The sequence below is a fragment of the Cetorhinus maximus genome, chromosome 11, assembly GCF_964194155.1.
Source record: "Cetorhinus maximus chromosome 11, sCetMax3.hap1.1, whole genome shotgun sequence".
Classification (NCBI taxonomy): domain Eukaryota; kingdom Metazoa; phylum Chordata; class Chondrichthyes; order Lamniformes; family Cetorhinidae; genus Cetorhinus; species Cetorhinus maximus.
The window spans coordinates 52,289,191-52,312,387 of NC_135889.1; the positions used below are offsets into that span (position 1 = coordinate 52,289,191).

General features: G+C 43.8%; 1 protein-coding gene across 5 annotated transcripts in view; it reads left to right on the forward strand.

Annotated features, from left to right (window-relative positions):
• pde1a (phosphodiesterase 1A, calmodulin-dependent) overlaps nucleotides 1–23,197 on the forward strand; it is a 628,668-nt gene that overhangs the window by 573,905 nt on the left and 31,566 nt on the right. For 3 of the 5 annotated variants that reach the window (XM_078551925.1, XM_078551928.1, XM_078551929.1), the window contains 3 exons: nucleotides 2,402–2,522; nucleotides 14,064–14,251; nucleotides 16,495–16,791. In XM_078551925.1, the coding sequence (XP_078408051.1) occupies nucleotides 2,402–2,522; nucleotides 14,064–14,251; nucleotides 16,495–16,791 (606 nt within the window). Of the gene's footprint in view, nucleotides 1–2,401; nucleotides 2,523–14,063; nucleotides 14,252–16,494; nucleotides 18,662–23,197 lie in introns of those variants that run through there. The other 2 variants (XM_078551927.1, XM_078551926.1) reach the window with 2 other exon arrangements.

Sequence of the window (23,197 nt, forward strand, 5' to 3'; positions counted from 1 at the left end):
TGCTCACATTGGATGCACTTAGCAGATTGCCTAACCCAGCAAAAACAGAAGATGTACCTTTATATCTACAAGTTGACTTCATTGACATTGAACTTGAAGACGCTCTCCAAATTGATCTGGTACATTTTGCACAACGCAAATGCCAGCAGTTGCAAGAAGAAACAGTGACAGATTCTACGGTACAGAAACCAGAAAACCATCATTGCAAGATGGCCTGATTCAACTCAGCATGTCCACGAACATGTGAGACCATTTTGGCCTTATTGGGATGAGCTAGGCATCTCTCAGGGAGTCATTTCTAAAGGCAGGCAGGACCTCACACTGGAATCTTTGTGACCTGATATTCTTCAACAACTTCATCACTCACACATGGCATAGATCAGATGAGAAGACTTGCAAGAGCGACAGTCTATTGCCCGTCATTGAAGTCATCATCAAGAAGTGCGAAACATGTCAGGAGCGTATGCCAAGTCAGCACAAAGCACCATTCATTCTACATGAAATCCCTACCCATCCTTGGTCCAAAATCGCATCTGATCTCTTTCAGGTCCATGACACTAACTTCATCATCATTATCGACTACTCTACCAAATACCCCATTATTCAACAATTGCACAATACGCCAAGCACAGCTGTAGCACACACTAAGTGCTATTTTCAGTTTATTTGGAGTGCCTAGAGAGAACATTACAGATAATGGTCTGCAATTTATCCATAAACTATTTAAGGATATGTGTGAGAAGTGGAATATCAATCACATTACTTCTTCTACTCATTACCCTGGATCTAAAGGCTTAGCTGAATGGATTATTCGCACATTGACATCACTAATTCTCAAATGTAGACAGACTAAGCAAGATCTACACATCGCAATATTACATCTGACAGCAACAACTTTAAGTGCAACTATTCCATCACCGCCGAGCTCGTGGTTGACAATCCAGTGTGTATAAATTTACCTACTCTTATCCACCCTATTCTCTCAGAAACTGGGGAATAGCTTTTAAAACTAAAAGAGAAGGTGACCAATGTGCACGACAAAACTGCAGGTACAGAATTTCCAAGTTGACAGTTAGGACAACAAGTTCACATCTAGGATCCCACAGAAGGTACATGGCAACCAGTCGAGGTAACAAGGATTCTTTCAGAACCAAGGTCCTATGAAGTAATCACACACATAGGCGCAACAGTGAGGCATAACCAAGGTCAAATCAGATCCATTTCAGCTCCTGAGCCCATACAGCCCTATTGCATCTACGGCATGATCTTAATGCAACCAGAAACAACAATTAAGAATGACAATCCCACAGATTACTGTGAGCAATTAAAGAAACCTCCAGACAAGGTTACCATCACAAGATCTGGGCAGATTACCTTTAGGCTTTAGAGACTCATAGATTCATCAGTTCTATGCACTTATGTAATGGTAACTAAACATGAACATGTATTGTAAATAGTTATGCTTCTTTGGAATGGAGGAAAGCATCTTAAAAAGAAAGGGGGCAGTTGTAATATGTTTTTAAGGGATATCAGCATAACATCACTAGAAGGGAAGTGTGTCATGGGATCCAGTCTTAGTTTCATCTTTGCTTTGAGCAGAGCACAGACACACAGCTCCGATGTCTTCAAGCTTTATATCTATGTATAACTGTCCTCATGTGCCTAGCCTTAATAAATGAACCCACAATGTGTTTACCCAATCACTTATGAGAGACTAGTGCCTTGTGTCTTGTATGGTAAATAAACCCAAGGATTATATCATTATAATAACATGACGCCCTCCACATTTACCTCTGGAATAGATCTCTGTAGCTTTTCAGCTCCGACCAAATGGCTGAAATACTGACATTTTCTTTTCTGCATGCCACTTTTAAAGTTCTTTTTGCTCTTGCAATTTCAAGCATCTCTTCATTTGTCTTATGGTCTACATATGGAACTTTAAGCATGTGTCTTAGCATCCACATTTCAAAGGCCTCTATTTTCTTCCACATATTTTTACTTATTGTCCAGGTCTCTGTGGCATACCGGAAAGTGGATAGAATGTAGCATTCTATCATTGCCGTTTATATTATTATGCATGAGCACACATTGTATCCTTTCATAGCAACAATTATACAATTCGGTGAAATTTCAATTGTTGATATTTTTAGAGTTTCTGTATTTTGAATGTTCAAAATATCTTTAGTCTGTTTTAACAATGCTTCATTTTCCACATTTGACTATTCCATACCATAAGAAGAAATTTAAAGGTCATACAGTTCTGCAGGATCTAACTTTGCAGAGTTAGTGAGTCATGACATTCAAAAGCACATAATACTGTTTAAATCTTAATTCATACTTGGGGAAATCTGCTTATCTAGCTGTGAGCTGTTAGTAATATAGAACTTTTTATTTCAAACAGGTTTTATTGATTTTATTGTGGAGCCAACCTTCTCTGTTCTGACAGATATAGCAGAAAAAATAATAACTCCTCTTATAGAGGAAGCTTCTCAATCCGAGACCTCCGACTTTCGACAACAAAGGTGTGTTATAGCATTTTAAAAATAGCTTTCACACATTAGGCAATTTATTGTGCTTTTATATTAATAAGAAATTTCCAAAATTGTCTTTACTTTCTTACATTTCAGTCAGTTTTAGAATGTAAACCCTTTTCTGTTTGACTTCTAGTTGTTGATTTCTGTGCTGTATTTTCCATAATAATTGCATTAACGTTGATGGAAAACATTGGCAGAATTTAAACCTGGAACATTTTCAAATTTAATTGTTTGAGATTGATTTTTATCCTGTTCTTCACAAAGTTCAATCATGTCACTATTGTATTGGCTATCAGAACTCTGACCACACTGTGTGATAAGTGGGACACTTTCTTTTAGGAGAAAATGTCTGCCAGAGGCACCCTGATGGGAGCGGCCTGGTAGCAATGTATTAAAACTCTGGGTACATTGGTATGATGTTAGACAACAAGTCCCCATTTGAGAGTTTTTAAATCAAAGTTTCTTTGTTGGTTGAATAATAATATGGAGATATAAGAGGGTGATTCTAGCCACACTCATATACTTCACAATGGCTGGGTCAAACAGTGCATGAGTACACGAGGACACATTTTGCCTGCTCACCATCTCGCTGTGTAGGAACATGGCATAGAAGGAACTAAAGGAGAGAAAATAACTGAACATGCCGGTGACAAAATGGAAATGATGTTTTTTTTAAAGAAATGTAAGCACTAGTTGTAGCTGTTGACAGTAATTTCAATCTTTGATGTTGATTTACTTTGATAAATTCCTTCCTATGCACTCATGATGACAATTTCTTCATGACTCTGCAATGACTCACCTTATTGAGTTCTGAGAGTGTTTCACTGGTATTGTTTGTGTATTCTGTTAATTCTATGGAAAATCTTTGGATTTAAATTACTTCATGCATTCCTCTTCAGTTCTCCAAACTAAGGCAGGTCTGACCCGCAGCACCATGATTTCCACCATGGGTAGGGCAAGGAAGCAGGTCCCAAATCCACTCCAACCAGGATAGAGATTTAACCCAATGTTGTTGGCAACAATCTGATCCACACCAGCCATCTAGCCACTAGCCCCCGACCAAGGAGTCCAACTTGCTGTGGCAACATACACTTTTACATGTGTATTGTAGACTGGAGCTATGGTAGAGGCTCCAATTTCCTTCCTTCACATGGCTTAACAGGGATCTCTCCTGCTCTTACTGCCTGCCATTGGCATATGTTGGAAGGATTTACAAGTTGATACTCAATCTGTTTGGCCACGTTATGAGTGTATCTAACTTGGCCATCAAGTCCTAGATGGGGACTTGAACCCAGAGCTTCTGGCTCAGAGGCAGGGACACCAGCCACTGTGCCATAAGACCTCCCCTACTTCATTCATTACTAAATGAAAATTAATGTCCTCTTTAATATTTTTGTAACTACTTTGCCTATTACTTTTGCACTATTTCCATTGGTCCTATGATGAATTGAGGTTACAGCACAGGCAAAATTGCATTACTAGGTTTGTTCCAGAAATGTGAACAATATCATAGGGGTGAATTCGATATTTTACAGAATAGAAGGAAGAACTTAAACTTAGATTTCTACAATGCCTTTTTAAAGCCTTGCATTGTACCAAAATGCTGCACAGCCAATTATGTTTTTTTTAAAATACAATGACTTTTATTATGTAAGTTAACATGGCAACCAATTTATGTACAAGAAAGTCTCAGAAACAGCAATGAGATACACAATTAGTTAATCTGCTCTTTGGTGGTATTCAATGGGAGATAAATTTTGAGCAGGACGCTGGAAGAATCCCACTGCTCCTATTCAAATAATGCAATAGGAACAGACAAGAGAGGCATCAGTACAGTAAACATCACAATGTAGTGCTCCCTCAGACTGAGGGGTGGAATTTTACACCCCTCCCCCACCCAGCAGGCACAAGGGTAAAGTAAGATCGGGTGCAGTGGTGGCGGCACTGCCTCCATGGGTATTTTTACCAATGAGGCTTAGGCGTCAGGTGAACCACCCACCCTTGCGCCATCTGAGGCCTTTATGTTGCCTGGTATTTGCCAGCACACTGGCAGCCTTTTTGTGATAAGAGGGACTATCCTGTTTAGGCACCCCATACCCAACAGAGGCACTTCCCACGGTACTTCCCCATGTTCCACCCCTCCCCCACCACCTCCCTGAATCTGATCCTCCAGCCCCCTTCATCACGACTTGCCAGACTGGCCCTGCCAAAACCCCCACTAACTTTCTAATCCAGCTCCATGGTTCCTCCCTTGGCATGGTGGGGGTACTGCCTGCTCCCAATGGCAACACTGGGACTAAAGAGCTGCCGGCCATTTGATAGACCAGCAGAACCCAGAGGTGAGGCTTCTTTCCAGATAGGAACATCGATCAAGTCTTGCCCTGCGCCAATGAGCAGCCCAATGGCCATATAATTAGCTTGGAGTTTCCCGGCCAAGCAGAGGCAGGCTTGCGGCCAATTTATAATCCAGAGGAGGGGCTACCACCTCTACATAAAATCCAGCCCTAGATTACAGCTCTAGTCTTCGACTGAGACTTGAATGCAAGATCTTATAACTCAGAAAAAGGACTCATACCACTGAGTCAACTGAGACATCAACATGACACTGCTATTCACCATCATTATAATTATTCATTTTCATTTTCAATTCTCACTTCTTTTTCCTCCTGACTTTTATGAAGACACTAAGGGATAAATTAAGCTCTGTCGGTGCCTGTTTTTGGGGCCCTATGAGGGCCCTATGAGGCAAAATGTTGTGAGTGCTCTCTTCCAACTTGAAATGCACCATATTTGTAAAGTTCTTTGTAGGTGTTCCTAACACCTGCTGGCAGTATTCAGAGCAGGCACATCATGCTGTCTATCATACGCAACTCTGCCGTTGTCCTGAAGCAAGAAGGATTCCACTCCCTCTGTATGTAGCTGGTGTATAATCACAAATGTGGATCCAAACCCAATATCATGCTAGCAGTCAAAATCCATTCATTCTGCCGAAGTCCTCGGTGCTATTTCAACCATCAGGGCATATTAAAGAGCAGCTACAGGTCAACTAGGTTTATCCACTCATGACTTAGTTCACGACTCTGGTCCGGAAACGATGCCCATGCATAGAGCTGACCTACGATAAGAGTAATGCTGCCACAAGAAATGTTATAAAGTCTCTGTCAATGTCCTCAAGTAATGCTTCCAGTGCTGGAGCTGATTTGGAGGACCGCTGCATTACTCAGCTGAGTGACTGAAGATTTATGACCACATGCTACACGCTGCACAGCCTTGTCATTATAAAGGTACAACCCTTGCCACCACCCATCAGGCAACAAGATGAGGAGCAGGAGCATGAGGAAGTGGAGGAGGCAAAACTTATATTACAAACTATATTAATGAGTTAGACGAGGGGACTGATTTATCCCATGTGAAGAGATTGAGTAGACTAGGCCTATATTCCCTGGAGTTTGGAAGAATGAGAGATGATCTAACTGAAATATAAAATTCTTAAGGGGCTTGACAGGATAGATGCTGAGAAAATATTCTCCCTGAATGAGGAATCTAGGGCCTGGGTTTTCAATTGCTGGTGGGTGCAAGCACACGCTGAAAACCACATTCCCAGAAGGTGCCACTCAATCTCGATGCTTCCGGAACACATCACAAACCTCAAAGGGAGGGTGGGAGTAGGGAACTGGGAACCTATCTTAAATGGTCATTGAGCTTGTTGTTGAGATCATTAAAGGGCATGAGAGGAGTAGTTCTATATTGTCAATCGGGAGGCACAAGGAAAATGCAGCATCTGGGACATGTCAAGGCACAGCTGTCATGAACATAATGGGGAACCAAGAGGGCTATTGGATGCACTGGTCAATATACTTAAGTGAAAAACATGCAGATGCTCAACCAGTGACACAGAGTTGCCACCGCCGGAGCTGAGAGGCTCCATAAGTACATGAGGCTGCTGGCATCGCTTGGGCAGCAAAGGTTGGCAGAGAAAGTCCTGGTGAGCCAAAGAGTGGCTGGCAAGGGAGGGGAAATGGGAACAGGCAGCTCTGACATTGGACAGAGTAGTCAGGAGAAGCTTCAGCAGATACAGCCTCCTGGTCAAGAGGAGGCCAGAAGAGCACAGTAAGGAGTTGAAAAGGGAAGAAAGTGCTATCAAGACATCAGGTCTACCACCCAAGAGTCAGCTACCTGTAGCTCGGTACTAAAGGAGACTGTGCCTATCCAGGCAGTTGGTCATTTGCTGCATGCTGCACAACATGACTATACAAAGAGGCCTGGAGCTGGATGAAGAGGAGGACCTGGAACATCATTTTTCCTTGGAAGAAGACAAGGAGCAGGAAAAAGAAGAGAAAGAGGAGAATGAAGGGGGTCACTGTAGAAAACCTGGTGTCCAGGCATTGGAGAAAGACCGCTAAGGCCACCCCAGGCCTCATGGCGATCAGCAGGCTGGCATGGTCATAAGGGTCAAGCTAATACAGTAATGTTTCACATGAGCACCTCTCATCCCTATGACAGAAGATGCTGCAACGCAACTTCTATTAGGGAGAGAAATTATACAGCATGGACGCACATCTGAGTAATCTCATTCTCACTCAAAGACATTGAGAATGGTGTCTCCACTGTCAACATCCTCCTACATCACAGACCATGGAACCGTACCAAGCCGAGGACTGACACACCCACCATAACCTTCAATTCACTTTTGACATCAAACATTAATAACTCAAAAGTATGATTGAAAACATCAGCAATTATCATCATAGGAAAAATAAATGAACAAGCAAATTGAGAGAATTTCACTCAGGTGACCCAAATAATTAAGTGCTATCAATGGTGTGGCGCCTTGCGTTCATGCCCGCTTCTATGGAGGTTCGCCCCCACCCTACCCCATGGCTGAGGATGAGGTGGAGGCAGCCTGCTCCATTTTCTCTACATCCAACTAAGATGCCTGTGGCTTCCACCCTCATCTTGGAGGTGCTCATGAGAGCTCCTCCACATACTGCTGGCCTGCACATTTCAATGGAAGCTTCTGTCACAGAGCACTGCAGCAAGGTTGGGCCCTGAGTCAGAGTGGCTGAGGAGATGAGGGAGGACCCTTGTGCCCCCTGAGCAGTGTGTGACCCCCTCCTCAGCCTCTCTGCCTACCTCAGCCCTTTCATGGCACCCTGGCATGCTGGATGAAGCCACCAGTTGGCATCCACTGTAAGCCCCTCTGTGCCATCACAGAGACTGAGCAGTCCAGGGTGATGTTGCATTTGGCTCTCCAAGATATTGGCGATTATCTCAGTGGTGAAGCTCACACGTTCAAATCCCCCAGCCAATGGCCTGCATGGGCTCCTCCATTGACTGCCCCGGACCCATAATCATAGAATCACAGAATCTTTGCAGTGCAGAAGGAGCCATTCAGCCCATTGAGTCTGCACTGGCTCTCTGAAAGAACATTCCACCTAGTCCCACTCCCCTGCCTTATCCCCATAACCTTGCACATTCTTTCTTTTCAGGTAGCAAACCAATTTCCTTTTGAATATCTCAATCAAGCCTGCCTCTGCCACCCTTTCAGCAAGTTTGTTCCAGACTCCAACCACCCTCTGGGTGAAAAATGTTTTCCCCACACCACACTTACTCTATTTTCCAATTATTTTGAATCTGTGCCCTTTAGTTCTTGATGTTCTCTTGAGTGGGAACAGTCTCTCACTATTTACCCTGTCCATACCCCTCAGGATCTTGAATACCTCCTTCAAGTCTCCACTCAGTCTTCTTTTCTCCAAGGGAAACAATCCCAACCTCTCCAATCTATCCCCATAGCTACAGTTCTTTAGCCCTGGAATCATTCTTGTGAATCTCCTCTGTACTCTCTCCAATGCCTTCACATTCTTCTCCAAGTATGGCGCCCAGAACTGGACGCAGTACTCCAGATTAGGCCTAACCAGTGTCTTATATGAGTTCAACATGACCTCCTTACTCTTGTACTCAATGCCTCTATTAATAAAGCCTAAGATATTATATGCTTTATTAACTGCTCTCTCAACATGCCTCAGGAATCCCTTACATTCGAGAACTGATCTGCTTCTGATGCTCCAAAAAACCCTCCTTATTTGTGACACCCAGGGTTGAGCATCTTCACCCATCGGACCATGGCTGTCCCTGCCCTTTGTCCACTAAGGGGAGACTGCCCACAGCTGACTCTGCCTCACTCTCCTCCTGCTTACTCATGATGTGCTGCTCACCCAGTGTTCCCCATTCTAAGCTTGACTGAGGTCCAACTGAGGTGAATGTGTCTGTGGTCTGTGCTGGCGGATGTTGCAGACGTATGCTGTGATGGGTACTGGCTCAGTGGAGTTTCCTCCGCCGAGGAGGCCAACAACAACTGGGCAGGGCCACTCAGCTCCCGTGCTGCTACATGTGGGAGAAACAAGAAGATGGTAATGAGTACACTGGCTACTCAGCAGGTGCCTCAGCACAACCAACCCAATAGATTACAGCAGTCGAGGAGCCTCAGCATACACTGGGCAAGAGTTTCTGCCATGTCTTTTACCTGAGGATAGAGCAGTCAAGTGACCTGGTTACTCACAACCTCCCATCCCGCCATTGCCAATGAACCGCCACGATGGCACCCTTGCAATATCCAGCGCTGCCTCGTCCATCGGTACCAGGTTGTGCAGGTCCACCACACCACCACCAGGTTGAGACAGTTTGCACGAGTTTTGCGCTCTCTTTTCCTGCAGGATGAGAGAATGTTGTCTGAGCAGCCTGGCCTCCCTCATCTCATCCAGCCTGCCACTGACATGCGATGTTGCGCTGCTCAGTGATGCCCACTTCTCAATTGTGCCCCATATGTGATGGTGGCTGATTTCTCAGTGATGCAACTGGCCATTTGCTCTGAAAACGTTATGGAGAACTATGGGCACGCAGTCTGCTCAGTTCATGTGCATCCTGCTGTTTCCCGAATTAGAGAACTCGCCCCAGGCCAATTACACTCTCTGCATTTGAAAATCACTCGCATCACTGACTTGATGCAAGGGCAGGACCCAGAAATGAAGATTGAAAATCCAGCCCAAGAACACAATGTCACATTTTCCAAATAAGGGGGTGGCCAACTCGGACTGAGATGATAAGAAATTTCTTTACACTTATAGGGTTGGGAATCTTCTACCCCAGAGAGCCATGGATGCTCAGCCATTGAGCATATTCAAGACATAGGCCATTGGGTATGAAGGGAATTGAGGGATATGGAGGTATGTGGAGTTGAGGTAGAAATTCAGCCATGATCCTATTGAATGGCAGAGCAGATTCAAGGGGCCAAATGTCCAACTCCAGCTCCTATTGCTTATGCTCTTATGTAAGTAGATGAGGCCAAAGTAGAAGTGGAGGAGAAAGTGGAGGAACGGGAAGAGGAAGGGAGGCAACAATGTAGACAGCGTCTTCTACCCAGGGTCTTTGTGACCAAATAAATCATGAACAATACCAATAACCTCAGCCACACTCCCCATTCACCAATAGTCTCACACTCCTTCCCTCTCCTCTATTATTGACCATCATATTGTTTTCTTTTCCACAATGGAAAAATAAAAACTAACACAGAATGCCAGTTCTGATTTAAATTATAGATTGAATCAGAAAATAAACTAATCATCTGTGTGCCTTTGCATCTCCTGGGGTTCCTACAAGGTGCTTCCCCAGTGGTTGCTGACTTTCACTTGTGTAAGCTGCAGGTGGTTTCACAGAACAACCTCGAGCAGTTGTGACCCGAGAAGGCCCTCCTTCAGACTTCACCATCTCGCCCTTGGAGGCAGCAGTCTGGGCTGCCAGGCTGGCAAAGGTGTTGGCAGAATGGCTGTGGTAAGAGGACAAATGCTGTCATCCTGAGAGAGGATGGCAGGTGCGTGCACCATGGAGCCACTGCCAGTCGCCCAGGCTGACAATCCTGGTAACCTGTTGGCGTGGTAAACACAGCCGTGATGGCAGCAGTCTCAGCTTGAGTCTTCAGTCTGAGTTTCTACTGCAGTTCTACAGTGTTGGGTGGATGCTGCTTATACTGACAATGAAGCAATGATATCAGCCATCAGATGCTGCAGTATGATTGGTTCCACAGATGTGCAGGTGGAGGTGGCCACCTGCTTTATGTTCAGAAGGATGAGCTTCAAGCTCTGTGCAAATCCAAGTGCTAAGTTGGTGCTGGATTCGTCCGTGCTTCTTGCCATTGAATACAGGCTTTGCTGCAGGCTTTCCAGTGCACCAAGCATTTGATAGTGTATGTCCATCAGCCTCCTTCTGTAGCCTGGCCCACTGATGCTCTCATCTGAGATCTTGGCAGCAAAACTAGTGTTCCTCACCCTGTAATGAGTTGGCACCTGTGCTATTCCCCTGCCCCCACCTTGGTCTTTGCGCATTTGTGCCCAGTGTCTCACCACATTCAGCTCCCCTCTATCTTATCCTCTAAGATACATGCAATCTCAGTATCTGGGCCGGTGGCTGTGAGTATAAGATCGAGTGACAGTATCTCTTGATCTTCACTGTCGTCTTCTTGCTCTCACTCTCATTCCACTGTCAGGAGAAGTTCCAGTTCTTGAGAATTTGAAATGAAAAAAAAACATCGGGCTGTGGTGAGGGGAGAGATGAAATGCATGTTTACACCATCAGAAGCTTCTCAGTCAGAAGCAATTGATGGCTGAAGGGTAAGTAAGATGAAAGAAAGAAGATTCGGAATGTGGATACCTTCATCATCAATCGCTGCAGCCCCGCTGGTGGTGATGGCCTCACTGATGTCCTCCCTCATATGGGCAGCATTGTCTCCTCCATAGGAGTTAAAACATACAGACGGTCTTGCTCCCCTCCAAATTATTTCCTGCTGTCCCCTTTTTTTTTGCCGCCTTCTCCTGCAAGAATAGGAAGTGTGTCAATGTGTGTTATGCAATATGTTTGTTATGTGGCTTTGATGGTTGAACAGTTGCCAGTTTGTGTGAGTTATCAGTGTGAGGCTTTCTACAGTGCTTAGGTATGTAAGGGTGAGGAAAGCACATGAATGTTGGTCATGAATCCTTATTAATAGAGATTTTTGGTAGATGGGTGATGAGGGTACAGTGAATTGAGCAGTGGATGAGGCCAGTATTGTAGTTGGTAGGGTATGGCATTTGAAGATAAATTAATTGACCTTGAGAACTCATGTTTTTTCCTCTCCCTATCCCAGGGGTAATGAAACCAATAGTAACACCACCGGTCAGATCAGTTAACCCAGTACAGAGCATGGATCAGATCTACAGTCTGTAAATCTCAGCTTTCTTAATGGATAATATTTCCCTATTTCATCGGCATTGCACTGAATTCAACATTTCCTCCTCAGTTCATTATTAAACTTTTGAGGATTTAACAAATCGAGTAACTTGCTGGTTTATATTGAACTATTTCTCTTTGGTGGATGAACATTAAAGTTGGGGTTGTTCATGGGGTGGAGCGCCAGGAGAAATTCTGCTGATTGTTTATAGTTGCTTGTATAATGAGTGAACAGTTTGTGGGAGACAGTTTGACTAAGATTTTCTGTTAGGACAGGAATGGAAGAATGTTTGTCGGTCAATGAAAGCAGTTTGGTCCAGAACGATTGGAACTGTCTCTACATTTCACCCTCTATTCTCTCCAGTGTATCTGGTGACATGGCATTCATCTTTCACCAGATTTATTCCTGCCCATCTTTACGCTCCAGTGACTTCAACGGAATTGTAAATCAGGCGGTGTGTAATTTGCACATCTGACCCACATCTGCTCCTTTTTTTTTCTGGTTGCATTAGGTTAAAACCAGGTTTCTATCTTTTCTTCATTCGATTCCTTAATTTAGAAATGTTATTTTATGCTGTGAGAGTTTTCTGAGGTGCGGAGAGATTTACATAGTTTTTGAAGTATTTTACTTTTTTTTGTAATCAGATAATATTCTCTCTGGTTAGTTTTATAGGTTACCGGAAGGCTCCAAAATGTATCAAGTGTGAAGTGATCACTTAATGATATCTTCACAAACGTATTTTATTTGGTTGTTTTCAGCTGTTAAGGATTAGTATGATGTAATGGAGATACGACAATATGCCTTACCCAATATTATTGTTTCTTAATAGACTCATAAATATGGAAGGACGGAATGAAAAGATGGTCATTTGATTGTTGAGCTTTTCAACTTTCTGTTGCATTCTGGAGAACTTATCTTTAGTTTATGACATAGCACCACCTAGTGGTTCCAGTATGGAGTTTCCCAATTTATTTTTGTCAGGTACCTTGACGAAAGTTCACCAAGTGCTTTCAGTCAGGTTGTAGGTAAATACATCATTATTTTTTAAAGAACTTCTGAAATGACAATTTGCCAGTTCATACCAAAGTTGTAACACACTTATTCCTCATCCTTTGCAGCTTCAATGTGACAGCTCTTTAGTCAGCTTTCTGTATTGGATATTAAATTACCTGAATATATGTTGCTCCTGGTTTGAATTTCCGCAATTTATTTCAATTCCCTTTGACAGTCCCTCATTTTAATCAGTCTCGTTATATATAATGGATGTTTGATATGGATGTATATTTTGTATTTTGCTCAGAGTGCAATTTTTCAGGACACAGAAAAATACAGGGATTGGGGATTATATGGTTGCGGACAAGGACAGGCAGACTCGGGAGGTTTTGAAAACAGAGCTGCACAACAGAACCCAATAGAAATGGCAGATGGAGAGGGCAGAGTGAGGGGATAAAGGAACAGTCAGGAAATACTAAGAGCCCCTGGGGAATTATTGTATAATGCACAGAGATGATGAAGGCCTGAGCTTTAATAGATCAAAGGAACAGAGCCACAGCCTGTCTAATAGACCACAGAAAGAGCCAATTCTTGGCTAGCAGATCTGTTCGGCTTAGTTGACAGTCATCAGGACAAAGCTGAGAGATTATGAGGACAGGGATAAGAGATGGAGAGGGGACAAAGCAAGCATATTACATGATAGAGCCAAGGCTTCAGTAGCATATCACAGAGAAGAGCTGGACAGTCAAAGGCCAGAGCTAACACAACCATAAACCAAAGGTGGCTAGAGCTGAGAATAGTGGGACAATTGGACAAACATAAATGATGGTAGGGAAATCAAGAAATGAGCAAGTAGACAAATAAAGTAACATGAAATACAGAAAGATACTTCGCAAAAATGTTAGAGAGAATCAGAAAGCCAAAGAGCAAAGAGAAATTAAATTATAGATAGAAAAAATAATAAAGGCTAGAATGGAAGAGATAGTAGAAACAGCATAAGCAGCAAGATTTTTAAAAAAGCAAGCCAATATAAATCAAGGGAGTAAGAAAGTAAGACAGAAGTGACCAATGGTGTTGTGGAACAAGAACCAAAGAAAATCGTTTTTATTTTAATTGAATGTTTCTCATTGCAGAAACCAGAAGTAAATGGGATCCATTTTTGACATGATTTCATATAGGCCAGTGTTAGTCATCCTTGTTAAATAATTAACTAAGGTTTAAAAGGTTTCTGTGTCATTGAGTGATATGCCACATGAATGATTTTTGTGTCATTAAAGTTTCAGCAGCACTGGAGTGGGAGCCACTACAGATTCACCCAGAAGACACAGTGTAAGGAGTGTACCATCAGATGGAGGTTGTCCCATAGAATACTCCATATCCACTGTGGACCTAAAATGCTTCAAGTTGAACTGGATGGACATCATTCAGCAAAACAAAGACAAATGGAAAGAGCTGGCAATTCAAGGTGTGCGGGGGTGATTTTCATTTTGTATCTAACCATTCTATCCATGCAAACATAACTCTTCTAAAGTATCAGATCACTACTCCAGCAGATCGTTGTCTTTAGACTTATATGAACACCCAGTACCCCCCCAAGATACCCCATAATAATCTGTGAAGGTATCATTGTTACCTTTAACTGTGTTGAAGGATATTTATTTTTTCAATTTATTTTCCTCACCTGGTGGGGGAAGGCGGTGGGTGGTAGTGGGTCTGATTCTAGCTGGGGTAATATTCCACAGCAGCCCTTCACTACCTGATCACACATGATTTGGGAGCTTACATAGCAAATACCAGCAGGCTGAGCAAGGAGGGCTTCACAATTGAGCTCAACTCTGTCCTCACCTGAAGTCCACACAAATGCACTCACCAGCAAGGGTCATTTGATAGGAAGTGACTATGCTGGCGGCTTTACTCCACCCCAACTCAGAGATACTGGGGGTGAAACTGGTCTTTTGCATTACTGCAACTCGAGTGATAACAAATCGGCAGCTCTGTTTTACAGCCACCTTTTCATTGAATTCGGTAGAAAGAGTCTGAAAGGAGCTGACAATTACTTCTCCTCCATTTTGCAACAATGCACAAGACCCTTTTCACCCCCGGTGAGTCCATGGAAATATCCTAAATATCATCCCAACCAAGGCTAGCTAAATACAGAGATCATAGAACAAACCTGGAGCCTTTCTGATCAGTATAGTGCAGCACCAGACAAGCTGGTTCCCCACCAAACCATTGGGAAACATTTGAAAAAGGTTCTTAATATACATTAGCGTAGACAACTGCAACCAAACAGTATACAGCTTCCAAGTTTTCCGTCAGAAACTCTGACCACCAGAGTCCGCCAACCCCTCCCCAGCCTATGTAACCCAGCCCAATAAATGGGGAAATGTTCCATTCCCTAGCATTAACATCGCTCAACTTGATGCGTGCAAAATTCCCATTCAGTAAACAGACAGCAAACCTTCTAAGTTATAAAGCTGGTTCTCCAAGAGGAAGCTGGGTAATTGTTTTAGTAAATGAAAATGTTGAGAAGTATAAACGGCAGAGGCTTGGAAACTGGTCTTGAATCGAAAACTGGCGTAAAGTGGGCAGCATGCTAGCAATGCATACTGGAAGATGAAGCCAGGACTCGATGGAAATTGGGCTTCAAGCCTCACCTAAATAATATTGGCAAGCTGTGGATACAGGCATCCCAATGCTGCCTATCATGAACCAGACCAAAGGTAGCCTGGGGTTATGAGCCAAACGTGAGAGGGGTGAATATAAGCTGGCATTAGCCCGCAGTATTGCTGTGGAAGCAGGAGGAACGCCACTGCTCTGCAAGACTCCACATTAGGATACGTAAAAAAAAACAAAAATAAACAACATCAGTGGCCTGCAGTGGTTCCTTTAAGGACCACTGGTTAGGCCACTGTGGATTCAGGAGAACTGAATAGATCATGTGCAGTGAATATTCTGCCCAGTTTTTGCCAGACTTGGCATTGAAGTCCTAATCCAAATGATAGGCCCCTGGTTAGCATTTTCAAGGAGACTAAAGCCTGTTTCATGCAAATATCTTGGACATTCAAATGTCACCAGTGTCAGATCAGCAGCTGGGACACTCCTGGTGGGGAGATAGTGTGTGAGAGCTCGCTCTCAGGAATTGGACCTCGTCCCCTCCCCCACTTCTAGCTTTTTGGCCCAGAAATCAGGCCTCATGTCGACAAATCTCCCCCCAGAGTTCATTATTTGCTAAATTTTAAGATCCCCCAAATGGGCCAACATCATTTTTTCCGGCCTTGTTCATCCCTATATTGCATTATATTTTTGTTGCTAGCTGTTGCTTTGCTATACCAGGGCTGTGATACTTATGAATCTAAATTTGAACCCCAAGTTTTAATAAACTGATTGTATTTGTTGAAGGAACGAGAGGGCATTAATCAGAGCACCAGAGGAGTAAAACAGAGCTTTGTTGATGGGAGCAATCTCCGCTCTAATTATACAAATTAGAAAGGGCAAATGCACCTATGCCTCCTTGAAGAGGTGAAGAACAGGGCTTGGGGCTGCAGAAATGTTAAACTTAGTAAGGTGTTCGATTTCATAAGTGGTCATATTGATGGGGCATTATTCCAGTTGAAACTATTGGTTTATCATCAGAACTTTAAAAGTAGTTGATTTAGCTATTATAATAAATATTCTCTTCCTCCTTTTTAAAAACATTTTTGCAAGATACAGAAGAAAAAACGAGGCAAGATACAGAACAAAACAGGAGTGATGACGACAGTGTTGAGGAGCCAAATCTTGTAACAGCGGATGATAACATTAATAAAGGACATGATGAACAGTTCTTGGAAAAAAACACTTCTCCATCTAAGGCACCTGTCAACCAGCATTCAACAGGCCGGCCAGCTGCCAGTAGTCCTACTCTGCAAAAGCATCTTTGCACCGTCAGCTCTGATTCCGCTCTTTGGGAAAATGATTCTGACCGAGCAGAGACTCTGATTGAACACAGAGCACCTTGGAATGGTAACTCCCATTCACTGATTAGGTAGTCATATTTCAGAAAAAATACATCAATTATCATTCAGGGGAAAGTTAGACATGGCTGTGTTTTCAATGTCAGGGATCACTATCTTCTGATTGGTCCCCGGTGGCCTTAGTTAGGGACAAAGACAGAAGTGAAAGAACATAAGGATGTTTAAAACCATGATGCAACTGCATATTTACTAATTTACCTTTCCCTTGCTTGCATCAGATAGTGCACTGATGTGAATGGAGTGGGCAACAATTCTCAGAAGTAACAGGATATAAGAAATGGTTTAATTCATGCCTTACTAAGTATGTCAACACAGAAAACAAATAACAGGTTTCTGGGAATGGCTGTGGTAATATTGATATGATATCTGTTATTTGTTCAGTAAGATTGTGGCAGTCAGCATGACATAATTTCCTACAACATTGTTGAGAGCCATAAATAATGCTCTTGTCTGATTTGGCAATTTAAGTATACTTCCTCCAATTTATATGCTTGCATTGGAGTTACCCAAATCAAACTGCGTAATTGTTTTTGCTGAATTTCTCCATTCTGTCTGCAAGTGAGATCCTGACCTCCCTAGCTGTTATTCATCACTTTAACTGCCCAACCTATTCCTATGACCTTTTCATCATTGGTCTCCTACACTGTTCCAACCAACCTCAAAGGAGATTTCAAGAACAATATCAAGCCTTTCTCCTCACCACGCTGCATCTGATTTGAACAGTAACTTTAGACCTTAGCTATTTTCATTTTTCTTGCCTGTTACTCCCATCCATCACACATTTCTTTCCCCTCTGTTATGGAGATACGTGTCCAATTTTAACTCTAGGCCAGTTTTAGGCGGATGGCTGGTGGTGCGAGCTAGAAATTCACCCAGTGCTCCAGGAATGAGGCCTGGGCTAATTTAACTCCAGGCCCTATTTAAATCCTCCAAACCAACTTCCCACTTGTTCCAGGCAGGATATCAGTGGGAAAGGGTGGAAAATTGCATGGCCTGGAGGCTGCCCATTGACACCAAATTGGTTACCGATATTGTCCCGTAGGTGGCTTGCGGTTGGGAAAGTGGGGAGGGATCTATGGCCGGGAAGGCCTGAGCTAACTTTGAGGGACCTAGAGGAGCACAGCAGACCTCAGCCTTGCTAGGAAAGTGAAAAACCTTACTGGTTTTCACCTTTTCCGGCCCTGGATCCTCACGCCCCCTTTCTTTGTCTGGTGGGTAAGCTACTGCAGAATCACACTCAAGCCACTAAGCAATAACTTATTGTTGTGTGCGACCCGTTATATTCAATGCCAGGTACCTTTAAGTATTTTTGCAGCCATGTGAATGCATTATTTATCACAGAACAAGTCCCGTGCAGTACTTTTCGGGCTGCTGTGCAGTCACACACTGGTGCATCTTAGCAGGAGTATTGCCACTGAGTTAAAATTGAAGTTAGGTCCCAATGATGTCATCAAAAACATATATTGCAAAAGGATCTTATGGCTTTAGGTAGGTCTCCTTGCTGTCTTCCCTGCTAACTCTCCGTGGCTTCAGGGCAGGTAAGTAACCAGGGTGCCTTTAACTGGCCACCCACTGAGCTGCTAGAACTAAAATTGCTCCAACTTAACATGCCTTTCATTGCTTTATGTAGCTATTTTAAAGTTATGCATGTTTTAATATATTTTAATTTCCTCAATGAACTGTTCTTTGTGTATCAAAGAAAGAAAGACTTGCATTTGTCTAGCACCTTTCACGACCTCAGTGTGTTCCAAAGTGCTTTGCATCCAATTAAGTACTTTTTTCCTGTAGTCACTGTTATAATTTAGAAAGTGCAGCAGCCACTTTGCGCACAAGTTCCTATAAACAGCAATGAAATGTTACCAAGTCACCTGTTTTAGGTATTGATTAAAGGATAAACATTGGCCATTGTACCATCTGCAACATAAACTGCAGCGACTCGCCAAGGCTCCTTCGACAGCACCTTCCAAAACCGCGACCTCTATCATCTAGAAGCACAAGGGCAGCAGGCACAGGGGAACACAACCACCTGTAAGTTCCCCTCCAAGTCACACACCATCCTGACTTCGAACTATTACGCTGTTGCTTCATGGTCGCTGGGTCAACACCTTAGGACTCCCTCCCAGCAGCACTATTAGTGAAATACAATAAATGTTGGCCTTGCCAGCAATGCCGCATCCCAAGAACAAATAGATAAAAGGACACCAGGAGAACTTGTTCTGATGACAGGCCTTGACCTGAAACACAACTCTGTAACTCTCACCACACATGATCCAAACCTGCTGAATATTTCCAGTATTTTCTGTTTTTACACCAGGGGAACTCCCCTGTTGATCTTTGAATAATGCCATGGGTTAGTTAACATCCACGTGAGGAGGCAGATGGACCTCAGTTTAATGTCTCATCTGAAAGGAGAGACCTTTGATAGTGCAGCACTCTCTCACTATTGCACTGAAGTGCAAACCTGAATAATATGTTCAGGTCTCTGGAATGAGACTTGAACACATAACCTTCAGTGCAGTGTGTGCAGTTTATTTATTCATTTCCAGGTTTTTACAAAACCTATTTGAAGCCTGTGTGCCCATGACTCTGACTCTAGGCATTGTTGTCTCTCTTAAATCTTGTTTAGTCCTTGTAAAGGAGTTTACTCATCTTCCAGTTTCTAGTGTTTTGTTTTCAGACATTGACAGACTGGCTTTGCGTTTCCAGCATTTTCTGTTTTTAGTTAAGGTTTCAAGTATTTGCATTTTTTGCACTATTTCAGCACAAATTATAAACCTCCCTTCGAAAATAATATTAGAGTAATGAGTCTGAGGTGAAGCAAGGGGCTGGATACAATGAATTGAAGGTTCAGAATTAGGAGCCAGGGATGCAAAATTAATTCAAAAATACCTGGAAAAACTCAGCAGGTCTGACAGCATCTGCAGAGAGGAATACAGTTAACGTTTCGAGTCTGTACTCGAAACATTAACTGTGTTCCTCTCCGCAGATGCTGTCAGACCTGCTGAGTTTTTCCAGGTATTTTTGTTTTTGTTTCGGATTTCCAGCATCCGCAGTTTTTTGCTTTTATCTTTATGCAAAGTTAATTGCTGTATCTCTGCTAGAGATGGCATTGTAGAGGCCTAGAGCTGCTTTGTAGAGCACAATGCCGGCCACTCCCTGAGCAGCCTGCGTGACATTCTTTCAGGAAAAGAAACAGGTGGGGGCATCCCCAGTGTGCACCAGAAGGCTGAATGTGTGCTCTCCAGATGTCACACAACCCAATCTGCAGATGTGATGCCAGGATACCTAATTTTGGACCTTGCTGTCCCGAGCAAAGAAAGCGTACATCATCCTGCAGATAACAGGCACAAAGTTGCAAGATGGGTTCTGTATTAGCGTTCCTAAAAGGACCGTTCACTCAAATTGCAGGTAGGGTCAGTTTGAAGAGCTTCTTTTATCGCAAAGTGTTTGGAAATACTCTATAGTGTTTTTGGAGGTGCTGTGGTGAGTCCTGGATTTGCCAGAGAGTGTTGTTGCATTCAGACACGGAGGATTAGGTAACCTCTCCACCTTAAGGTTTCAACAGGTTGTGAGTAGCAGTTGCAATGCCTCTGGAGCTGCAGCACAAGAAAGGGATAGAGAAAAGGCTGGGAAGAGGGGAAGCTCCACTTTATTCCCTCTGCCAACTTGGATTCTGGAGTCCTACATGCTGCTCAAGAGTGACATGAGGCTGTCTATCAGGTCAGCCAATGAACCCAGCATCTTGATGTGCATACCCATCAGCACTCTCCTGCTGCCCCATCAAGATCCTCATCCGAGTCGTCTGTAGTAGAACCTGTCTGCGACCTCATCCTCCAACGAGCCCACACATGCCTGCATGACTCACCACGTGCTGATCCCAACTCTATATTAACCTCCAAGGTAAGTGCAGCCACAGTGTCTTAGCTGATAGTTTTCATCAGTGCTGTGCTATTGCTCTCTCTCTCTCTCTCTCGCTCTTCCTCCTTGAGCTCCTGTGACTGGGCAAGTGGCAGTACTTAGATGTCTGATGGCAGGAAAATCAGGAGGGGAAGGTTGGGGTCAGGGAAGAGGAATGGGATGTGAAGCAAAAAGTCCATGGTCACAGAATCAGCAGCTTGCTCATTATGCTAGGTAGCAGGATAAGGGTACTCTGGGAGTAAAGAAGAGGCATAAGGGATGAACATACCATTGCCCTCAATGTTATCAGTGGTGCCAGATGCCACGGGCTCTGTTACAGCAGGCCCTATGATGCTGAGAACTATCTCCTTCATAGAGCTCAGGAGCTGCAGGTATCCTTGCCTCGCACCACCCCTACCCACCCCCGCCTCCTCTGCTCCCCTCCATGTGTCACCTTGTTCAGCAAGAAACTGGACAGATTGTCAGTGATTGTGCAGCATTGTGTTTGAGTGAATAGCTAAATAGCTGGATGTGGAGGCAGTGAATATTGGGTGTGAAGCTGGAAGAATTGGTAGGTGTTTGAGGGTGAAGTGGAATATCCAGATGTTAAGTGTGAGTCCTGAATGCCAGGGAGTGCTGCTGATGAGTTATGTGGATGTGGTTCATTGAGCAGCATGAGCGGTTGGTAGTGTGGTGGGTAGGAGATATTATGTGACGATGCATTCACTGACCTTGACCACCTGCGTGAGGTCATTAGACTTCTTATGGCACTGTAGCCAGCTCCTTGGGTCCAGATGCTGGAAATTGACCTCACTGGCCATCTACTCCCTCTCACTTCCTAGGATGTTCCTCTTGGTCCTGTGCAGCACCATGGCATCCCTCCCCTTGCCTAGCTCCACCACTAATGCCAAGTGCATCACACTGGAAGCCTTTCTCTATCCTGATGTTCAATTTTCCATCATTTAAAATTCAACGATTTAAAAAAGTTATTAATTTATGGCATGTATACATCGCTGGCTAGACCGGCAGTTATTGCCCATCCCTATTTGCCCTTGAGAAGGTGGTGGTGAGCTGCCTTCTTCAATTGCTGCAGTCCATGTGGTATAGGTACACCCACAGTGCTGTTATGGTAGGAGTTCCACGATTTTGACCCAGCGACAGTGAAGGAGCGGTGATATATTTCCAAGTCAGGACAGTGAGTGGCTTGGAGGGGAACTTCCAGATGGTGCTGTTCCCATGTGTCTGCTGCCCTTGTCCTTCTAAATGGTAGTAGTCATGGGTTTGGAAGGTGCTGTCTAAGGAGCCTTGGTGAGGTCCTGCTGTGCATATTGTAGATGGTACACACTGCTGCCATTCTGTGTTGGTGGTGGAGGGAGTGAATGTTTGTGGATGTGGTGCCAATCAAGTGGGTTGCTTTGTCCTGGATGGTGTCAAGCTTCTTGAGTGTTATTGGAGCTGCACTCATCCAGGCATGTGGGGAGTATTCCATCACACTCCTGACTTGTGTCTTGTAGATGGTGGACAGGCTTTTGGGGAGTCTGGAGTTGAGTTAGTCGCCACAGGGTTCCTAGCCTCTGACCTGCTCTTGTAACCACAGTATTTATATGGCTAATGCAGTTCAGGGTTCTGGACAATGGTGGGACACAAAATGCTGATAGTGGGGGTTCAGCGATGGCAATGCCATTGAATGTCAAAGGGCAATGGCTAGATTCTCTCTTGTTGCAGATGGTCATTGCTTGGCACTTGTGTGGCATGAATGTTACTTGCCATTTGTCAGTCCAAGCCTAGATATTGTCCAAGTCTTGTTGCATTTGGACATGGACTGCTTCAGTGTCTGAGGAGTCGCGGATGGTGCTGAACATTCTACAATCATCAGCAAACATCCCCACTTCTGACCTTATGATGGAAGGAAGGTCATTGATGAAGCAACCGAAGATGGCTGGGCCAAGGACACTACCCTGAGGAACTCCTGCAGTGATGTCCTGGTAATGAGATAATTGGCCTCCAACAACCACAACCATCTTCTTTTGTGCTAGGTATGACTCCAATCAGTGGAGAGTTTTCCCCGATTCCCATTGACTCCAGTTTTGCAAGGGATCCCTGATACCTCACTCGGTGAGTTCAGTTCTTTTGTCCATGTTTGAACCAAGGTCAGGAACTGAATGATCCTGCCAGAATCCAAACTAAGCATCAATGAGTAGGCTATTGCCAAGCAAGTGCAGCTTGATAGCACTGTTGATGACCTCTTCCATCACTTTACTGATGATTGAGACTAGACTGATGGGATGGTCATTGGCTGGGTTGGATTTGCCCTGCTTTTTTTGTGTACAGGATATACCTGGGCAATTTTCCACATAGCCGGGTAGATGCCAGTGTTGTAGCTATACTGGAACAGCTTGGCTAGGGGTGCGGCAAGTTCTGGAGCACATGTCTTCAGAACTATTGCTAAAATATTGTCAGGGCCCATAGCCTTTGCAGTATTCAGTGCCTTCAGCTGT